At 34.9% G+C, this 21,375-nt stretch overlaps 1 protein-coding gene and 1 long non-coding RNA gene across 5 annotated transcripts in view; one reads left to right on the forward strand and one right to left on the reverse strand.

The window, feature by feature from the left end:
* Positions 1-21,375, forward strand: part of LOC145254751 (discoidin domain-containing receptor 2-like) — a 546,415-nt gene that overhangs the window by 449,215 nt on the left and 75,825 nt on the right. For all 4 annotated transcript variants that reach the window (XM_080113491.1, XM_080113493.1, XM_080113492.1 and 1 more), the window contains exon 5: positions 14,802-14,949. In XM_080113491.1, the coding sequence (XP_079969617.1) occupies positions 14,802-14,949 (148 nt within the window). The remainder of the gene's footprint in view (positions 1-14,801; positions 14,950-21,375) is intronic.
* The window catches only part of LOC145254752 (uncharacterized), a 163,998-nt gene that overhangs the window by 104,007 nt on the left and 38,616 nt on the right, over positions 1-21,375 (reverse strand). The gene's annotated exons all lie outside the window — the stretch shown is intronic.

Raw genomic sequence — 21,375 nt, forward strand, 5'->3', positions numbered from 1 at the left:
TCAGAATCATAGGTTCAACATCCATTTTACATGCTGGTATGTATTGGTCGATTTACCAAAATTGAGTTCCAATCTGGCCTATCTCTAACCTTATCATATAAATAACTTAACCTAAAATGTAACAGATTTTCTTTGGAAGGCAGTTTCTTTGTTAAAGCAAAAACATTTATCGGCCGGATGTCCTTCCTAATGCTAATTCAGGGTGGTGGTGGTGGTGGTGGTACACCATCTCTAGTTGATTACCTACCAAGGCTAGAAAGCGCTTCACCTGCCCTGTTATTTTTGATCGGACAACCCCCTCCCGTTCCACAATATTATTGTAAACTCTGTATTCAATAATATATAAGTTAGATATATATGTTCATATATTTGTATAGGATTCATTGTTGAAAATAATTTGGAAATAAATTGTAGCTAAGTGCATTATTATATTGCCAATAATACGGTACAACCATAACGAATAAAAATTGGCTAGTGAGAAGCAAAATTTGATTCATCAGTTTAAATGCTATTTGGGTTTGACTTTGAAAATCCAACACTTTATTACGATTCCTGCTCGTTTCCTTTCTGACTTGAGATGTTATTACTTTAAAAAAAAAAAAAAAAAAAAAAAAAAAAAAGTACAGTTTCTATTATTTTAAATGTTGTTGCCTGATTAAGTCTAATTGAAGTCGGGTGTAACTAGAAGTTTTTAGAAATGCCGACTGTTTAAGAGGAAATGCAACCGCGATGGCGGATACGTTTGTCTCTGATTGAATATTCAAACCTTTTCGAAAAAGAAATGCCAAACAAGATGTGTTTGGCAAATTTCACTGCAAAAAAAAAAAAAAAAAAAAAAGTTTGGATTATTTAGATTATTCCAGCTACTATTCTCATTTTCACAACGTTTCGGCCGATGTAAACTCTTTCCTTCAAGATTATCTTACAACTCGGGTAATCTTAAACGGAATTTCAAGCTGAACCTTTCATTTCATCCGTGGGAGTAGATTGTTCTGTCAGCCAGCCATGACCAGAACAAAAGTGTTACGTAATTTTTCTTTTATATTTAGTTTCCTGTAGTGGGGATTGAACCTTCGATCTCTAGAGGACTGCCATTTCGAATTGATCGTTGCCCAGCATCCTTGTTTTACCACCAGTGTTCAATGTGAAAATTATAGTATGACTTTTTGGAACTTCAAGTCTAATCTTGTTTATAAATGCGTAGTCTTCCTATTTATTTCTAGATGGAAAATTCTAGCCACACTGATGAGTCATAGACGACAAAACACGTGTCTGTAGATATATATATATAGAGAGAGAGAGAGAAAGAGAGGGAAGGAGAGATAGATTATTTTTAATTTGTGTTTTTATTTGGATTGTTATTCTCGGCTTCATTGTTATTTTCCCGACGTTTCGGCCGATGTAACCTCCAAATTTCTTCCGGTATATCTTTTTACATTTCAGAATTAGAACAGATTTAATTTCGAACTGAACCTTTTATTTAATCAATTGGAGTAGATTATTCTTGTTCCATCGCCCCTGATCAAATAGAAGTGTTTTTATTTTATTTTTTTTTTTTAGTTATTATTGGATCTCCAATGCTTAGAAAACTGTCACTTAAGGATAGGTTTTTAGCCAATACCTTTATCTGTTGCCTCATAGACCTCTGTTTATGACTTATTAAATGAGAACAATATACCCCCGTGGATTAAATAAAGAATTCAGTTTGAAAGCCTCTAAAAGTTTTTGAGTTCGATATAAAGATCCCAGAGTTTCAAAATATACATGTTAAGAAGACCGAAGGTTACATCGGCTGTAACGTAACTTATTATTATTAATATAAAGATTTCTGAAAATTTTTACTTTTGGCCAGGTAAAATATTGTATTTTAGTATTCTATACCCCCACTGTTAAATACTGCCACTACTGCAGAGAGTCCATGTCCATAACCATTATCACAGCTACTATTACTGCTGGCTTTTTTATGTGGTTATTCCCAGGGTTCCTGGTACCGAGAGAGAGAGAGGAATAATAAGCAGAGGACATTAATAATGACCTCGATTCTCTCCTTCTCCTCCTCCGCCTCCTCCTCCTTTCAATATGGTGGATAAGAAACAAATAATTAATCAGTGAATTTGGTTAACACTGAAACTTTGGTCACTTCCTTTCAAACTGAATTCCAAATGAGAGGAGCTATTGTCCTCTCAGGCAAAATACATCAAACTATCGACCTTATTATCAATCACATTATCAGCTTCAATAGCATTACCCCCCCCCCCTTTCTCTCCTTAATTCACGCACGCAGACACACACACGCGCAGGACACATAATTCATCTTCACTACAACTCATAGATATGTGTGTGTATACACACACACACATATATATGTGTGTGTGTGTGTATATATATATATATATATATATATATATATATTTAGTGGAGATGGTAACTGTTGTAGAGCAGATATGCGTTTTATTTTTTATTACCGTAGCGTCCTCAGACTTTTACAGAAATGTTCGCTATTTTGGGATGAGCGAACATTTCTGTAAAAGTCTGAGGACGCTACAGACGGCCAAAAAAACGGCCGTGTAGCCGAAACAATAATGTAACTTAACAGAAAGATACGGTAATAAAAAATAAAACGTGTATATATATATATATATATATATATATATATATATACTCTTTAAAGCCAGATAATTCATTTTAGCTTAAAATAATAAAAGATACGTTTTTCTGGTTACAAGGCCCTACATCAAGTTAGAGAAAGTTCCTTGTTTTTGGTGGCAGGTAACTTAATGCAGTGGTTATATATCACTTGGAAAGAAGATAGACACATATATAATCGCCTTCATACTTGTACCGAAAGATGCCATAAACTAAAAAATTGCATCTATGTTAACAATCTAATTTTTTTTAATAAAAGTTAAACTTTTGCACGATACTGCAATTTTACTTAATCGTTTTTTTTTTTTATGGACCCACAAGGAGCTTCCACACATGTTATTAAAGATCTCATTGAATACAGCCTGTGGTGTTCCCTGGAAACTGAGTGACAAGTCTTCCTAGATTTTTCAATACTCTCCACTTCTTTCGATACCATTTGCAAATAAATTTGCATTATCGCAACAGCTGCTTGCCATTGATTTCTCGTTGGCAGTGGCCATTGGTCTTTACTGGAATTTGAGTGGCAATAAGCCTCCCCAAGGTCCCAGTTCTCTTTGTACTTATACAGTGGAGGTCTGGTCAGTGCTCGCTCCTCGGTCTTTACTTCCTCCTTGACTATTTGGTTTATTATTATCATTATTATTATTGATCTTAGTTATTCAACGCTTGTTTCTCTTGAGCTTTTTATTATATATTTTGTACAAATAGGAGCTATAAAATTAAAACTTTCATCTCTCCCTATTCTCTCAATCTGTCTTTTTTTTTTTTTTTACATGGAGTTCACCACTTATCAAGGCCCAATGGCCACTCGGGGATAAGGGTTATTGTGTGTACAGTACTCAATGGGATAGTGTAGCAATAGTATTGGATATTGATAAGGTGTCATTACTTAGGGGGGGGTCATCAGGAATTTGTTTGTGTTGGACTTGAAGACATCCAGGTTGAAGTCGGGAGGGAAACAGGCAAGCGGAACAGAGTTCCACAGGCGTGCAGTTCTAAGAAAGAAGCTTTGTTCATGGTATCTACATTTTGATTTAGGCACAGATAGGGAGTGGGGAAAATTATTGACGGTGGTTTCAGCTAGTCGGGTGTTTTTTGAGAAAGATTGGCAAGGGAGGACCAGAGAATGGAGCTCAGACGAGCACCTGCCATGGAAATAACGATAGAACAATGACAGGCTCGCTACGTCTCTTCTGTGGGAAAGAGGTTGCAGGGTAGAGAAAAGGGCATCCCCTACCAAGCCACGGAGTCTATTTTGTACTCCGTCAAGGGAGGATAGGCTGTTTTTTGCAGCCCCCGCCCAGATGTGGCAGCAGTACTCCATCTTTGGACGTACTTGGCTCTTATATAGATAGAGAATTGCATCATTAGTGAGATATCTTCTGGAGCCGTAGAAGGATCCCACCATTTTCCCAGCGACCTTGGCCACAGACTTGATGTATGTGTTCCATTTAAGATCAGGTGTAAAGGTCAAACCCAAGAGCTTATCAAATCCTGGGGCCTCCCTTAGACGAGAGCCATCCATTTCAATTGATGCCAGATGGGGATCAGAGCGTTTATGATGTAGAGATAGGAGCTTGGTCTTAGATGCATTAAAGGTAACCAGCCACCTCTTTCCCCACTGTACCACATGCTCAAGATCAGAGGAGAGAGAATCAGAGAGAACATCATCATTTACGGCCTTTGATGTGTTGCCATAGATGGTCGTGTCATCAGCATAGATGTCAACGAAAGATTTTAGTATGTGTTTTGGGAGATCATTGATGTAGATCAGGAAGAGAGTTGGGCCAGTATGGACCCCTGAGGGACTCCAGCATTAATACTGTGGGCCTCTGATTTCTGCCCTTCAACAACTACTCTTATGAGCCTATCTGAGAGAAATGACTTAATGATAGAGAAAACATTTTCAGTTATACCGTAGCTGGAAATCTTGTGTAGTAGGCCTTTATGCCAAACCTTATTGAAGGCCTTTGATATGTCGAGAGCAATTACCCTAGAAATGAAGCCTTTGTCGAGAGATTTGCTAATCCTATGAGATATAACCGTTAGCACATCTGCTGTAGATCTAGCAGAGAGGAAACCATATTGTGTGTCGCTAAGAAGGTTATTTCTGCTGAGGTGGTTGACTACTTCTCTATTTATTGTGGATTCCAGCAACTTACTCATGACACACAGGAGACTTATTGGTCTGTACTGAGAGGGGGATGACTTATCACCTGAATTCTTAAATACAGGGCATACTGATGAGGTTTTCCAGGGTGTTGGAAAGCACTTCTCCTTAAGGCAACGCTTAAACAGTTTCGAAAGTATGGGGGCAAAGTTCTAGTTGTAATTTTTTTAACACTATAATTGGAATACCGTCGGGACCAGTTGCTCTACTGGAGTTAAGGTTCTTGATTAGCTTGGCGACCTCACGCACAGATATTTGTATGTTGCATAGCGTGTTGTCTGTTATAGGAGGGAATATGGGCAGTTGATGGCCTTCGTCACACAGGGTAGAATTTGCTGCAAAGTTTTTTCATCATTTTTTTTTTTTCTTTCTTTTACATCAGTCTCCTTTTTTTCAGCCAATTTCTCTCTTTGTTTTAACGTATTGAAAATAATATGATTTATTTCTTATTTTATATAATGGATAATATGGCAAATGGCTGAAAACTCGACCTCCCTTCTGACAAAACCTGACCCAGTTGACCCCTAAAGAATGAATAATTTTAAATTTTAGTTATTAATTATCCAGGGTAATACCAATCAAGAATATACATACCTTGTGGGTGTTTTTTCAGTTTTTTTGTTTTTTTTAATTTTTAGCTAGATCTTGGGAAAGCCTAAAAATACCAATCACTATTGCCAGCAAGAAATCAACAATAAACTGCTTTTGTGATGATACAAAATTTTTTGCAATGGTTATCAAAAGAGGTGAAGAGTATTGGAAATCTGAGAAGACTTGTTGTCACTCGGACTCCAGGGAATACCACAGGTTATTACTTGTGAGCAACCGCTTATGATGGCCAGTGTGAATAGTACAAAGAACACTGGAAAATTAGGAAGGCTTTTTGCCACTCAACTTCCAGAGAATACCAATTTTTGTTGCAGTGAACAGTTAATGGTAAACAGCTGTTGTGATAATACAAAATGATTTGCAAGGATTATGGAAAGAAAAGGAAAGTCCTGGAAATCTGGAGAGACTTGTTGTCATTCAAACTCTAGAGAACAGTGGTTGTCCTTAGTAAGCAATCATTGATAATGAATCATGTGAAAACTCCAAGTTAGTAAATAATGATGATACTGAAAACTACTTAAGGATAAGGGTTAATGAGTGTAAAGTGGTCACTGAGACAACGGTGTAATGATCAGTAGTGGTGGAAATTGGGTAGAATTTAATTATTTAAGTGGATGACTCAACAAGAACTTGTTTATATTGAACTTGAAGATCATGTTGTAGTCAGTTGGAAAATACAGAGTTCCACAGACAGGCAGTTCTAGGAAAGAAACTTTGTTCATGGAATTTGCATTTAGATTTAAGCACAGATAGAAAGTGTGTGGGGAGGATTGTTAGTAGTGATTGTAGCTAGACAAGTGCTTTTTGTGAAAATTTGGTAGAGGGTGACCATAGAATGAAGCTCAGATGCGCACTTGCAATGAAAATACTGATAGAGCAGAGACTCGCTAGCAATTTCTCTTCTGCGGGAAAGAGGTTGTTTTCCCAGATATTCCATAGCTGGAAAAATTGTGAAGTAAACCTTTATGCCAAAAAACCCACTCAAATGCCTTTGGTATGTCAAGAGCTATTGTTCTAGAGAGGACCCCCTCCCCTCGTCAATGGATTCACTGATCTTATGCGAAATTACAGTCAGTACATCAGCTGTAAATCTTGCAGAACAGAAACCATATTGGTTAATAATTTATGAATTTTCAAAAGAAATCAAAGTAAAATAAATAATGGTTATGGTTGTGACTCAACGGGTCAAGAGTATGTCTAGTAGTTTCTATGAAATTGAAATTGGTTGACTTCCTTCAAATGATTTAAAAAAGCAAATATTTTTTTTCTTCTTCCTGTCAAAACAAATGCGAGTTATTTTAATGATGTTTTCGATGAAAACTAATCAATTGTTATTCTTGGCGAGCCATTCCGAAATTACCTCATTTTCATAAGGGATCTTTTTCAAAGGGTTTGTGTAGGGTGGGGGTGGGGGTGCTTTGGCATCAGGTGGTTATTTGATACTGTCCCTTTTGGATAAGAATGTGTACAGGAGCTGAGAATCTCCCCCTTAAGTTGACAGCTCTCATAAAAGGGAGGAGCTGCTAAAATTGAAAGGAAGGAACTCCATCTGTCTGACACTAAATAGCTGTGAGTAGAAGCAACAACTATTTAAAGCTGAATGAGGTGTGACCCTCTTTTTTTGTGTACAGAGTAGATGAATGACTCTCCTCTCTCTCTCTCTCTCTCTCTCTCTCTCCTCTCCTCTCCTCCACCTCTTTTTTTACCCCAATCACTGATACACAATCTCTAGGTAAGAGCCATGTCACTTTAGTATGTGTGTGTGAAGGGGTAGGGAGCTTCTAACCAACTTCCTGAAGCTGAAGAGATTGATGGCTTTAAAATAAGGCAATTATTCCTCAAATTAAGCCCTGACATTTACACAAAGATTTGTCTATCAAGGCGATTGTAATAGAGGCGAGAGGATCATCCTTTATAGTTTGTCTTTCTGGCAACCTTTTTATTTGGTCCCCCCTCCCTTTTAATGTCGTCTGCTAGATTAAGTCTCATTAGTTACCAACCCTCGACCCCCATAGCGCTTTGTATTCGGAGCTGAGAGAAGCAGCATGATCATATTTTAACTAGTTCTACCTACCCAGCGTTACTCGGGATTCCTTTATTGTGCATTTTAAAAATTAATTTAGGATAAAAAATAAAATAAAAATGAAAAATAAGAAAAGTCACGTATAGGTCAGAAACACAAACACACACACACAAGCAGAAACATGCAAAGTATTCACAAAATCTTTATATAGAGAAGAGATTAACAAATGCTCAATAATGAATCAAAGAAAATAATATAAAGGGAAGCAAGCCATATTTTAAGCTGCAAAGATTTATCTCCTTTATATTACTTGATTCACTATTGAAAATTATCACCATCATAACAATCTTCCTAGCTGGATTAATTTTTTTCTCAGACATTTTAGTAGATTAAATAACATTTTGGTAAGAACAAAAGGGTTAGGAAGAATCAAATATTTATGTCAGATGCAATGCTATACATGACTTGCGCATTATTTTTAATCTAAATTCTTGAAGTAATAAACCCTATTTTAAGCTGCAAAGATTTATCTCACTTATATTATTTGATTCACTATTGAAAATTATCACCCTGGTAAGAATCTTCCTAGCCAGCTTATTTTTTCCCCAAACATTTTAGTAAATTAAATAACATTTTTGGAAGAACGAAAGACAAAACTGGTTAGACAGAATTAAATGTCGATATGTCTAAAATCAGACAGGATTATAGATTAGATTATTTATAATTTTTGTAATTTTGCACTTATACTAACATTTTCCCAATCAATTTTTTTTTTTTTAATTGAAATGTAAATATCTTATCAAATTTTGGTGATTTACTTCAGAGTGACGTCATTTTTAGTAATACATTTCAGCTAAAGTCCTTGTGGAGGAGGAGTATCTTTTAAAGACGATCTGCTCATGCCATCCTCAGTTTGTCTCCATACATTGTCGCAATAATGTCATGCATAAAAACACAGCACAGTCGTCACAAAATAATATTCAAAGTCCTGATGGAAAAAAACGCTCAATAATAACACAGATGTAAGGGAGATAAGTCCTATTTTAAGCTGCAAACATTTATCTCCCTTACATTATTTGACCCATCATTTAAAATTGTCACTATCGCAACCAACAATCTTTTTTTCTTTTCAAACTAAAGCCAAAGGCGTTTTTGTGTTGTAAAAAATATACTGGAAAGGAAAAAAATGGCCAGGCAGAATAAAATATCAATGTGTCAAATATGATGTTATTTGGATCTACATTTTAAAATCCAAGAAGATAAGTTTAAGTGAACCAAGTTAATTGTTTTAGGCTGATACTCAACGTTTTTTTTGCATAAAATCGGGCAGGTCAAACTCAATTTGCTGAGGATCACGCGGATCAATTTGCTTTATGAGAGCTGCACACGTTTAGTTGGAAGTCGTTTAATGAAATTGTGACAAGATATTTTTTATTTAGAAACAAACGCTTTCTTCGATCATTCTTTTTGATTACAGACTAAAATTTACACAAGTTTCATTTTACATTTAGGGTTTTTTTATTCTGACATTTTGTTTAGAAGGTTTAGAAAAATGTGAAATTTTGATCACATCTACCCGATGAATGTATTCTGATGTTATTTTTTCCCTTTCTCTCTCTCTCTCTCTCTCTCTCTCTCTCTCTCTCTCTCTTTCTTATTTCTCATTCCTTCTGTTCCCTCTCTCTCTCTCTCTCTCTTTCCTCTCTTTCTCTCGTCTTTTCTCTCTTTCTCTTCCTCTCTCTCTCTCTCTCTCTTTCTCTGCCTTCCATCTGCTCTTCTCCCTTTCTCTCCCCCGTTCTTTCTCTCTCTCCTTTCTTTCCTCCCTCCCTAATTCTCTCTCTTCTTTCCTCCTTCCTTTTCCTCTCTCTCCTTCCTCTTCTATTCTATCTTCCTCCCTCGTTTTTTTTGTCTCTCCTTCTCTTCCTCTTGTTCTCATTCTCCTTCCTTTTCTTCGCTTCTATCCATTCCTTCATCTCTCTATTCCTCTCCTTTACTTTTCTTGTTCTCTTCTTCCCTCTCTATCTTTCTTTGCCCATTCCTCTCGTTTTTTCTTTTCTTCCTCTGCCTCATCTTCCCTTTCTTTCACCTTTTCTATTTTCACACCATCTACATCATCCAAAAAAAAAAAAAAAAAAAAAAAACGAAACAAGTCGATTGACCAAACGATTCGCACTCAATAGCTTCTCATTCTATTCCATCTGTTGCAACAGCATGCAACCGGATTCATGCATCTTATAATAAAATCTTTGTATTTAACAGATGGACTCAGCATCCCTCCCAGGATGTGAATTGTAATTTCATCTCAATCCGTCACTGTACAAACTATTCATACCAACATTTGGACAATTCCCACCACTGTTCCTATTTATCTTTTTTAAATCTGATTTTAGGTCAACAATACATCTTTTATTTTATCCAATAATTCAATTGAGATCCACATATTTGCCTAAATCATCCCCCCCCCCCACCTCGCATGCGTTCTCTTTATTAGTGCCAACCTGGTGTGGCCCGTTTAATCAAGTTAAAATGAATTCTTTTCAACTAATTTCCTATTTTATATTTGAAAATAATTTGGCTTGCATTTCTTTCTAACTTTTGAATAAAGATAACACTTTTTTTTTTCATTAAGCAAAAAATGTCTTTAAAAGAAACTAGCAGAATAACAATGTGAAATAATTTTATGTTTCTATTAGATTGGTTTGATTTTTGATTTTATTAAACTAGAATTAATGGGGCCTATATGACCCGACTTCTAGCTCCTGTCGACGTCCAGCTATATAATGCAGAATTTCTATTTATATAATTTATTGTTTAATTAAGCATATTTTAAAAGATGTCAGTAAAAATTACACAAACGCTCTGATTTTCTTCAAATTAAATTTTGCAGTTATCAAAAAAAAGAGAACCGTCAACCCCAACTCTAACCCTAAGTTTCAACAAGTTCAAAAAAAGAAGAGTAAAGAGATTAGGTTATTTACGAAACAGTTATTCAACCATAGGCTAGTAAAAAAGATACATCGACCGGTTTGCTGAACCTAGCGAATTCATACAAAGTTTCAGTTTTTTTTGTTTTTGTTTTTTTACACAAGAAATATAAATTTACTTTGTATTTAGATATTACTAGCAATTCATGGCAAGTGTTCGACTGAGCTCCAACCTATGCCTCCCCCTACTCTCGCCAGTCTTTCACAAAAAACACTCATCTAGCCAAAATCACTATCAATACATTCCTTCATTCTCTATCGGTGCCTAAACCTAAACATGGATTCCATCAACAAATCTTCTTTCCTAGAACTGCCCACCCGTAGAACTCTGTTCTGCTGGTCTGCTTTCCAGCTGACTACAATATTGTCATCTTCAAGTCCAACGTAAACAAGTTCTCATAAATAATCTGATTATTTCAAATTTTTACCACAAACGATTATTACACTACTATCCCAATGACTACAATACACATATTAACGCTTATCCTTGAGTGGCCTCCAGGCCTTGATGTGGTAAACCCTTTGTAAAAAATATGGTTATAAAACATGCTTAAATATAATTTAATTTATGCAGGTTCCATATTTATTATTATGGAGCCAATTCTCTATTGATTATTATATTGTACCCAATATAGAGTAGTGACTTCAAAAGTTAAAAAATCAAATAAAAGTGATTTGGGTGCTATCAGCTAGAATTGAAACCAAAACATATAGCTTTCCAACATTCTTCGTTACCATTTGAGCTAAGTCTATACACATATAAAAACTTTAAATGTTCTTAAATCTATAAATGTATATTTGTGCATGCATAGAAGTAACATGTTTAGTCGACTTATACCTGCCAGGTTCCAATTTTTTTCAATTTTGACCCTCTTAGCAGCTTTTTTTACCAGTGAAAAACCAAATCGAATTTGTTCATTTGATCCAAATGCCATATAGATCAAGTTTCAAGTCTGTAAACCAAAAATTGACAGTAGTTTGGTAGAAATCGTTCTGCACACAGAGAGACAGACAGACAGGGTTCCTTATATATATATATATATATATATATATATATATATATTAGTAATTTATAAAATATATATGGCGATTAAGCTACACTGAATATTCTGCGTTTCATCCAACTATAGGATTCGTCAGGCTTATGCGCGAATTCTGTCGTTGCTTCTTGTTTTTATACATGTTGAGGATTACTAATTGGCCAATCAGCTTTCTAGTATCCACCGCTCCCCTTCCTACCAGCCAATGGGCATGCATTTTATCAAACAAAGGATCTGTTTTAGAGCTAGGTTAGTGGTTTTAGGTGGCCGTTCTCCTTCTTTTTTTTTTTTTTTTTTTTTTTTATATATATATATATATACATATAAATATACCTATATATATATACGGAAAAAGGGAGAAAAACCTGTAGCCTTTTTCAATGTTTCGTCCCCATTTTCGGGGGACATCTTCATAAAATGATAGAGATGATTGAAGAATATATATATATATATATATATATATATATATATATATATATATATATATATATATATATATTAGGCTGGTGCAAAAATAATGTAGTTTTCTGACGTTCAACTATATATATATATATATATATATATATATAATGTATATATATATATATAAAACGACGTTATTTTTTGCATTAATCTATCATTTTTTTTTTTTTTATTATTATTACATTTTCACCCCAAACAAGGCACATTGCCACTTTGGTGTAGGGGGCTATTATCAGGGACATAGGCATCAGGGGTACTGTGTAGGGAGTTGGGCAGCAAGATGTTGGTTCACGTTGCACTTGAACTTCTGCATGTCAGTACAGTTGGGGAAGCAGGGACCCGAAAGGGAATTCCAAAGTCTAGCTGTCCTGGGGAAGAAACTACTGGAGTAGAAGGCTCTCTTACATCTAGGGATCTCTACTGTGAAGGGGCGGGATTTAGCTGCTTGTCGGGTTTGTCGGGGGGTATTTACGTCGAGGGGGCACAAGTGCTTGCAGTTCGTCAGAGCATTCACCATTAAAGTACTTGTAGAAAAGGCAGAGGGATGCAACATTTCGTCGATGGGACAGAGGCTGAAGTTTAGCTGACAGTTCAGGACCTATCAAATTGGCGACTCTCTTTTGAACCTTATCTAGGAGCGAGAGACTAGTGGCGGATGCACCAACCCAAATATGACAACAATACTCCATACATGGGCGAATGGTGGCCTTATAGAGGTATAGGATACTTTCGAGCGTTAGTATCTTTCTAGCACGGTAGAGAGAACCTACCTTCTTCGTAGCGGCCCTGGCGATACTCTCAATGTAATTGTTCCAACTCATGTTTCTTGAGAGCGTTAGACCGAAGAGTTTAAAGGATGTACTTTCAGATAAAGAGTCTTTGGCCATTGCTATTGGTGGTAGAGAAGGTTTTTTGTAATTATTAAAGAAAACAAGTTTAGTCTTGGCAACATTGAATGTGACCATCCATTTTTGTTCCCATTCCACTACAGATTGGAGGTCATCCTCTAGTGTTTCTGCCATTTCTTTAGTTATGTGTTCATTTGTTTTCCTGTCTTGTCTGTTATAGAGTGTGGTGTCGTCAGCATATATATCCATCTCACAGATAATTTTGTTAGGGAGGTCATTTATGAATATTAGGAATAACAGAGGTCCTAGGATAGACCCCTGAGGCACTCCCGCATTTATATCATATTGTTTAGATGTGCGACTGTTGAGGACAACTTGGATTTTTCTCTTATCTAAGAAGGATTTAATTATGTCATGTATTCTTCCAGTGATACCATATGATCTGATTTTCCTGAGAAGACCTTGATGCCATACCCTGTCAAAAGCCTTAGATATATCTAGAGCTACCGCTCTACCCTCCCCTGCTTTGTCCAGTGACTGGTATATACGTTCTGAGATTGCAGTTAGGATGTCTGCTGTTGAACGGGCTTGCCTAAATCCATATTGTTCGTTAGTCAGAAGTTTAGCATCTGTAAGGTGATGGACTAGAGTTTGGTTAATTATATATTATCATATATATATATATATATATATATATATATATATATATATATATTATAGATTTTAATTTTACTGATAGTTTAAAATATAAATCTATGACGTCATGATATAACTAATTATTTTAAGGTAATGTTTTAAGCTCTATTTATAAGAAAGTCCACATAGCTCAGTTTGTATAACATCAGACTGGAGATCTCCAGGTTTCAGGTCATGGTCTTTGCTTTATTTGTTCGGAATTTATGCAATATTTTTAATTTCTAAAAGTAGTTAAAATCTTTGCTATTTCAAAAGAAAAAAAATTTCACAATGCATTTATTACGTTTAAAAAAAAAACAAAAAAATTGCAACTGAAAAAAATGTCAATTATAAAAATTTGTGAGATAATTCAAGAATAATACGAAAGTTGTTCTTGAAGGTTTTTTACCCAATCAATTGAAGAATTACGTAGGTCTGTAAAGCTCCCCCCCACACACACACACACACAAACACATGGATGTCTCGCATTTTGTTGGAAATATTCCGAATAAGATGTTTGGCGATTTGTATGAGTGAGTTTATTATAATTTATATTGCGTTTTTGCACACTTTACTGAAGAGGAGAGGCTCTACACAAAGGGACTTTCAAGAGAAGTGAACTCTCAAATATTGAAGGAATTTAATTTTGATTAATTAGAAAAAAAAGGAAAAGATCACCTCACCTCTGCTAAACTGACTTTCTTAAACAGAACATAAAATAAAATATGCATCAAGTGCGCTTGAAAGCCAAATCACAACGCAATATTATGAAAATAAACAAATATTTCACTTGTTTGAAATTTATAACATAAATATATTTAAGAGCTATACTCCATCCTCAGTATGTTGTTTTCTTTCTTTTTAATTTTCTTTTCCTCTTTCTTACCATGTTGTAAAGTTGGAGAAAGAAACGTCTGTTTGAAAAGAGCCGCGCGTTGTATCTCAGCGGTTGTATTTTAAAATGTTGGAACAGTGCGTAGGCAACGCGAGAATAACGTCAAGGGTGTGAATTCCATATAGAAACGTTGATTTAATTTGGATAAAATAAAATACGCAACAAGTGCGCTTGAAAGCCAAATCATAACGTAATATAAGGAAAATAAACAAATATTTTACTTGTTTTGGGAAATGACACCAGAAACTGACTAAGTATCTCTTTGTTGTGCTTGGAATTGTAATATATATTTGATTTAATGCAATAATTGCCTTTGTTTGGTTTGTCACTATCTTTATCCAAAAAAAAAAAAGATGATCACAAAACTTGTTTCTCCGCTTAAAGATGCCTTATGGTCTTCTTGAAAAAAAATCACTTTTCATGTTTTTTTTCTCTTTCTTATATTCCAGATATTTCCTGGCAACCAAAACACCTACCGAGCTGAGTTACGTGGTGTATCACCACCAATCATTGCGAAGCGTATTCGCTTTATTCCTTATAGTGAACATCCACGCACAGTATGCATGCGCGTGGAAATGTATGGATGCAAGTGGGAAGGTAAGAAATCTCGATTTTAATATTAAACGTCATCCTTTCTTTATAATAACACTGAATGTATGCTTCAATAATCACATAAGCAAATTTAATTTTACGAACAAACAAGGGGAATAATCTTAATAATGACTGATAATAATAAAGAAAAGGAATAATCGCGCATGCAAATTTAAACTGATTAGCAAAGTAGAGGCTTAATCTTGATGATAACTGATAATAATAAGTCTTTCACTTTTATATTAAAAGTGAAAGACTTATTATTATCAGTTATCATCAAGATTAAGCCTCTACTTTGCTAATCAGTTTAAATTTGCATGCGCGATTATTCCTTTTCTTTATTATTATCAGACACAAAAATATTCACTTGTTCTTAGAACAGAACAAATGGAAAGAGTTTAAAGTTTTGTCTTCTTTTATCAAAGAGTTTTAATGATTTCAAGTTGTGAACAGGAATTGTGTGTGTGTTCGTCCGTCGGAACGACAAGGACCATCTGATCATCCTGTAGGGTGGGGGGGGGATCATCATCGGTCAGTGCGGATATGGCTGATAAGCCCAATCTTTGCTTGAAAAGTTTTGTTGCAGCGAGAACAGGGAATCATAACAGATGTCGAGGGCTTCAAAACATTGTTGTTCCTGTCCTTCTCTGCAGCAACTTTTCGGTTACTTTCATATTTGCAGGCACCATCATGAACAGCGGCCTGCCACTTGGCTCTATCTAAAGCTGCCTGCTCCCGTTATGTCGGATCAACGTTGAAGGCTTTCAGTGATGCCTAGGAATTAATGATGAGACGATTCCAATGTTTTTCCTGATTCCGATACAATTACTGATTCTGATTTTTTATAAATCTCTAAATATTTAACTGTTATTTTTTCCCCTCAATTACCATAAAAACACATGTTAAATGTTGAGATATTTTCTCAAATGTAAAAATACGTGGCGGATGATCTATAGATTTTATGGTGCTTGTTCATTTTGTCACCACACTATTTTTTGTATAGTTTGTTTCAGGTGAAATTCAAGCTTCACAATATCTTTTTCTTTTATTACATTTTTAGGTGGAAGCACAGAACAGTTACAAAACACTCTCCCCTCCCTATGTTAAAAATGGCTTTCAAAATGTTATTTCAGCACGGTGGCAAAAGTGCACAAGCACCGATTTTAGTTTTACTATTATTTTAAAATCAATAAATATTCATTATTTTGTTATTACCAGCAAGGAATGATTTTGCTTTAAACAAAATTAAATAAAAAAGAATTAAAATAATCGTTTTTGGCATCGGAAAATAGGTAAAACAAAATTTCAGATTCCAATACCCCCAAAAGTTTCAATTTTTGCGATTCAGATTAATTGTCCCAGCACTAATAAGAATTACATTGCGAAGCAAGTAGGTGAAGTCTGCTAGTTTTGAATAAAATAAAGTGGTGCCAAGAATCTTCCAAACACCAACTATAATGGTTGACATTGAAAAAGCAAACGCTTCAGGTGAGTGTTTTTCTTTCTGCTAAGCGATCCGAACGTTCTGGTTTTCCTAGAATATCTGCATCACAGATCTCGAAAAGAATCTTTCTGCTGAAAAAGCATTTTACGTTTTCATAAAAAGAAACGTCTTTTTAAAACCGCACTGCAAACTTTTATTGCGTTCAAGATTTGTTTAACAATCGAAAGTGATGCCTTAAGTGCTTGCATTCAGCCTCTTTCTGAAAAATGCACGATACACCAAATAAAAGTACAAATATCATGAAAGGACAACTTTCAAATCACTTTTTAATTCGATGGCATACGGCCGTAGACCATCGAAAGATAGGCTTTGATTTCTACTTGGCTAATATCTATAATTTTAAAAAAATTGAATAAACAAAATAATTTTAGAAAATTCTGTTAAATATCAGGTTGACAAGAATGTTCTTGCAGTTTTTAACTTTTAAATTCAGATGAACATATTTCGGTTCAAGCAAAAATGTATTGATCGAAATAAACACCGTCAGAATGAACACATTTTTGCCAACGCAAAACAAGTGTATTTGTGTCAACTACGTAAAAATCTTGCATTTTGATAGCAATGAAGGCGTTTTTGATATCGCTTAGGTTTTGGAAGCATTTCTCATGCAGAAAGTTATCAAAGTGTTTGAAAAAGTGGTAGTCGGTAGGTGAAAGGTCTGGAGAGTATGGCAGATGCAGCAGAGTTTCATAGCCCAAGTTGTGTAAATTTGCCAAAAAGTTTGAGAATATATCTCTTCTTCAGGAGACGAAAGGAAACATTTCTTATTTTTTAGTCTGGTTTTTAGTTTTTGTTAGTAATTAGTCACTGTTAATAAAGGGTAAAAAACCACCACAGATTATTGAGGTGGATAGATTGACAGTTGATATATGATGAATGCTATAAGAGGATTGTCTATCACTCAACTCAAAATAAGGACCATCTAGAAAACAGCAATTCTTCCTCTTTTGTCAGAAATAGCGCTCATAAGGATATATTTTTATGTTTATCAAATGTGAAAAACAATCATTATTTTTAGCCGAGAAACATTTTATATAGATGAGAGAGAGAAGAGGGATAGGAGAAGGTTAGTGCATGGAATGGGGTGATAAGTGGGGAAACAAACTAATAAAAAAATATTGACCCAGAGAAATATTTTTTAACGTTTATCTGGTCTGAAATCTCGATTAGATTGGTCGACTCTTAGTCGTTGAAAGTGAACTTTATAAAGGTTTTATCATACAGAAAATGAGGAGGGATTATTAAAGTGTGAGGAAGGGGGAGAGGGGGAACAGTGATAAATGTTATCATCCAGGTGGATTGTCATGAGACAAAAGGGAGAGGGAAAGTGCAAGTCAGATATGGAAGGGGTGAAAGCAAACAACTTTTTGGGATTGTGCAATTTAAACCAAGAAATGGCTAAAAATGGGGTGGAAAAAATGCAATAAATGTTGCCATAGCCAATATAAGTTACTTATTTATGGCTAAATCTTTTTTGTTTTTAAGAGTTTTAAATGCTCTTTATTTCATTGTGAATATACACTTTTATGAGTTGTTAGCCAACAAGATGGCCACTGACATTCTTCTTCATTGTTTCCTATTATCAGTGGCCATCTTTGTGACTACAAAGTGATCAAAAATGAATATTTGCGATGAAATAAAAGTATTTAAAACTCTTTAAAAACACACACAAAATAAAAGTAGGTAGTAATTAAAAATTAAGGTAGGTAGAAAAGTAATTTTTATTATTGCCTATAGTAACATTTATTTCTTGTATATTTAATATTTTGACCTTTTTTTTTTTTTCGTTTGTTAATTTCACTGCACAATCCCCCCCAGCTCTTACTATAATGCTCAATCTAAAATATGAGTTTTGCTCCTTCCTGATTATTATTTTTAGGCAATTTAAAAAATGTTTCATAATATAAGTCAATGGGTTGGAGAAAGATTTGTTTTTAATAAATTGCAGTAAAGCACATTATTATATTACAAATAAAACTGTACAACAGCAATAGATAATAAATATATATAAAAAAAATTAATGGCTATTCAGAATCAAAGTTTAATTTGCCAGCTTAAATACTATTTGGGTCTGACTTTGAAAATCTTACAGAATAACTTTATATATTAGATCATTTCCTCCTTATTTCTAATTGTCTGAGCCTGATTTAATGATAATTTACTCAGATAATTAAGTGTCAAAGTTCAAAATACTTCAAAGCAGTCAAAACCAGGATGCTATGTTAAAACAATGTGTAATAGAGTAAATATTTTTATTTTTAGGTGATTATTTAAAAACGATTCATATTACGAATCGACGGGTCAGGTTAATTAATTTTGAAATAAATGTTAGGGAAGTGATTGCCAATAACATGGTCGAACAATAACAAATAAAAATTGGAAGTTCACAAGCAAAGTTTGATTTGTCAGCTGAAATGTTATTTGGGTGTGACTTTGAAAATCTAACCAGATAACGTTTTATGTTAGATTTGACTTTACAAAACCCCAAAACTGTTCTTTATTGAATAATTGATTTTTATTTTAATATTGTTCCATAATTGTCTTCCCTTTTCCTTTCTGCATTGGAATGATGGGGTTTGCAGCTCTCTAATTTCATTGGCTTTCAGACGTTTGTGTGAAATCCAATCAGAAGGCGAATTAGGTGTGACTCAGATGACATTACTTTCATTTCGTTTGGTCGGTGGCGGAGATGGGAGGAGTTGATGAGAAAATGAATTGGAAAAGGGGTTCGACCAACTGAAAGAGAAGTAGGGAAAGGATAAAGACAAACTGAGAAGAGGAAGAAAGAATTAAAAGAAAAAGCAGCTTATTATCCAGGAGTTAGAAACAAATATTGGATTTGGAGAGAAAGAGATGAAAGGGAACAGAAATGACACAGAGGAGGAAGCCTTATAAATTATTATTTGCAGGAGGAGACGGTGATTTATATGCTTCCTGCCAAAGCAAGATGTGGAAAGTGGAGGTAGCCACTTACCATGGGGTAGGCGTGGAGGGATGGGGGGTGCTCTGGCTAAGTACAAAAATAGCCAAGACCAGACAGTCCCCAGTAGGAGCGCCTCAGGCGTTTGGCAATAACACCACTCTAGCCACAACTCTCTTTAAAGCAAGAAATCACTATATCTCTTAAGAGTGAGCCAATTTATATCTCATCCCAATAAAAAAGGAGTACTCTGGATTGGAATAAAAATGAAAATTGCCTCAGTCTAGGAAGACTTCTCCTTCACTGACAGTGGGCAGTAAAGAATAAGTATAGTATTAGAACAGATACTACACTTTATTGTCATATTTGCCACAGGAGTCTACTTATTTAATTAAAGACGAGTCACATTTTTTTAAAACTTCAGCTTTCATTAAGCATAAAATGCGATGAAGGGGGGGAAAAAAATCATCCCCTTTCTTCTGATTTCTTTCAGTTGCCCCCCCCCCTTTTTGCATCTGGATCTGTCTCCTCTCTTGCTGAACCCTATTTATTTCAGCAGATATTACCCTTCCCTCCGTGGCTTTTTCATACTCGCCATCCAGTTCGACAGAATAGGAACTCGTCTGGCAGGACAAGACCTTTTTAGGAGTCACCACTTCTCAAGGCCCAGAAGCCAGTCGAGGATAAGGGTTAATGAATGTAAGGTGGTAATGTAATAATCGTTAATGGTATAAATTAAGTAGAATTTAATTTATGGGGACGGCTCAACAAGAACTTGTTTACATTGGATTTGAAGCTTTGAAGTTTCACAGACGGCCAGTTTTGGGAAAGAAGCTTTTTTCATGGAATCTGCATTTAGATTCTTCATATCCATTCGGGCAGAATAAAAAAAAATAGGAGGCGTTACTTTTTGAACACCCCTTGTATATATATATATATATATATATATATATATATATATATATATATTAAGCTCCAATGATAATTGTTGAGCTTGGCATTACCCAGATAATCTATATCCACCAATATATAGTTTTGTGACGTCATTTCATACTCCTGTTGTTCTATTGTATAAGCTCTAATGATAATTGTTGAGCTTGGCATTATCCAGATAAGTCTCCTCTTGTGGAATTGAACTCTCTCTTTTCCTCTTATGCATTAAGCTATATATATATATATATATATATATATATATATATATATATATATATATATATATATATATAGTGGTACCTCGGTTGTCAAACGTTTTGGTGGTCGAAAAATTCTGTTCAAACCAAAAATTGGATATTTTCTTGTCTCGGTAGTCAAACGAAATTTTGGAGCTCAAACTGCCGGCTTTGCTTCAAATGTAAACAAGCAGTGGTGTTCCTCAATGGAATGTTGTAATTCATACTGGTCATGATACTTTTGAAGTGTAGTGTGACGAACCAACCCCACTATACCAATGTCGCCACGCGAGTCTAAATTTTGCAACAAAAATTATATTTAAAACAGCGTCAGCTCAACCCCTTCGACAGTATAGAGGGTTTCTGAGTTTTTTAGCACACATCAGCATGGCACCAGAGCCGAGCAATTTGATTGGTCAACCCCTTTTTTGTCAACCCCTTTTTTGCGTGGGACGACAAAGGACCTTGAGGTGTCTAAAAATTAAAAAAAAAAAGTCAGTAAACTTCAATGTGATAAATGAAGCAGACATATAATTGATTGTGCAAAAAAGCAAACTAATAATAATTAGTTTAGCATCATGTAAAGACTTTAGAAACAAAGAAGAAATGAGTATTCTTTTACCATTGGATAAAAAGAAAAGAAAAAGAAAAGTAGTAAAGTGAGTGCAAAACGGAAAATGCGAATGATAATAAGATTTAAAAAGGAAGAGAGAAATTTGAAAGAAGGACATGCGTGTGTCAGCGTTTGCAAAGGAATATGAAATGGCAGTGCAATTCAATGTATAAAATCCTCAAAGTTTACAGATAAAAACGGACTTTTAAACTCTGGAACCAATGAA

Source organism: Euprymna scolopes, chromosome 30 (assembly GCF_053919585.1).
Source record: "Euprymna scolopes isolate OS-2025 chromosome 30, ASM5391958v1, whole genome shotgun sequence".
NCBI classification, from domain to species: Eukaryota; Metazoa; Mollusca; class Cephalopoda; order Sepiida; family Sepiolidae; genus Euprymna; species Euprymna scolopes.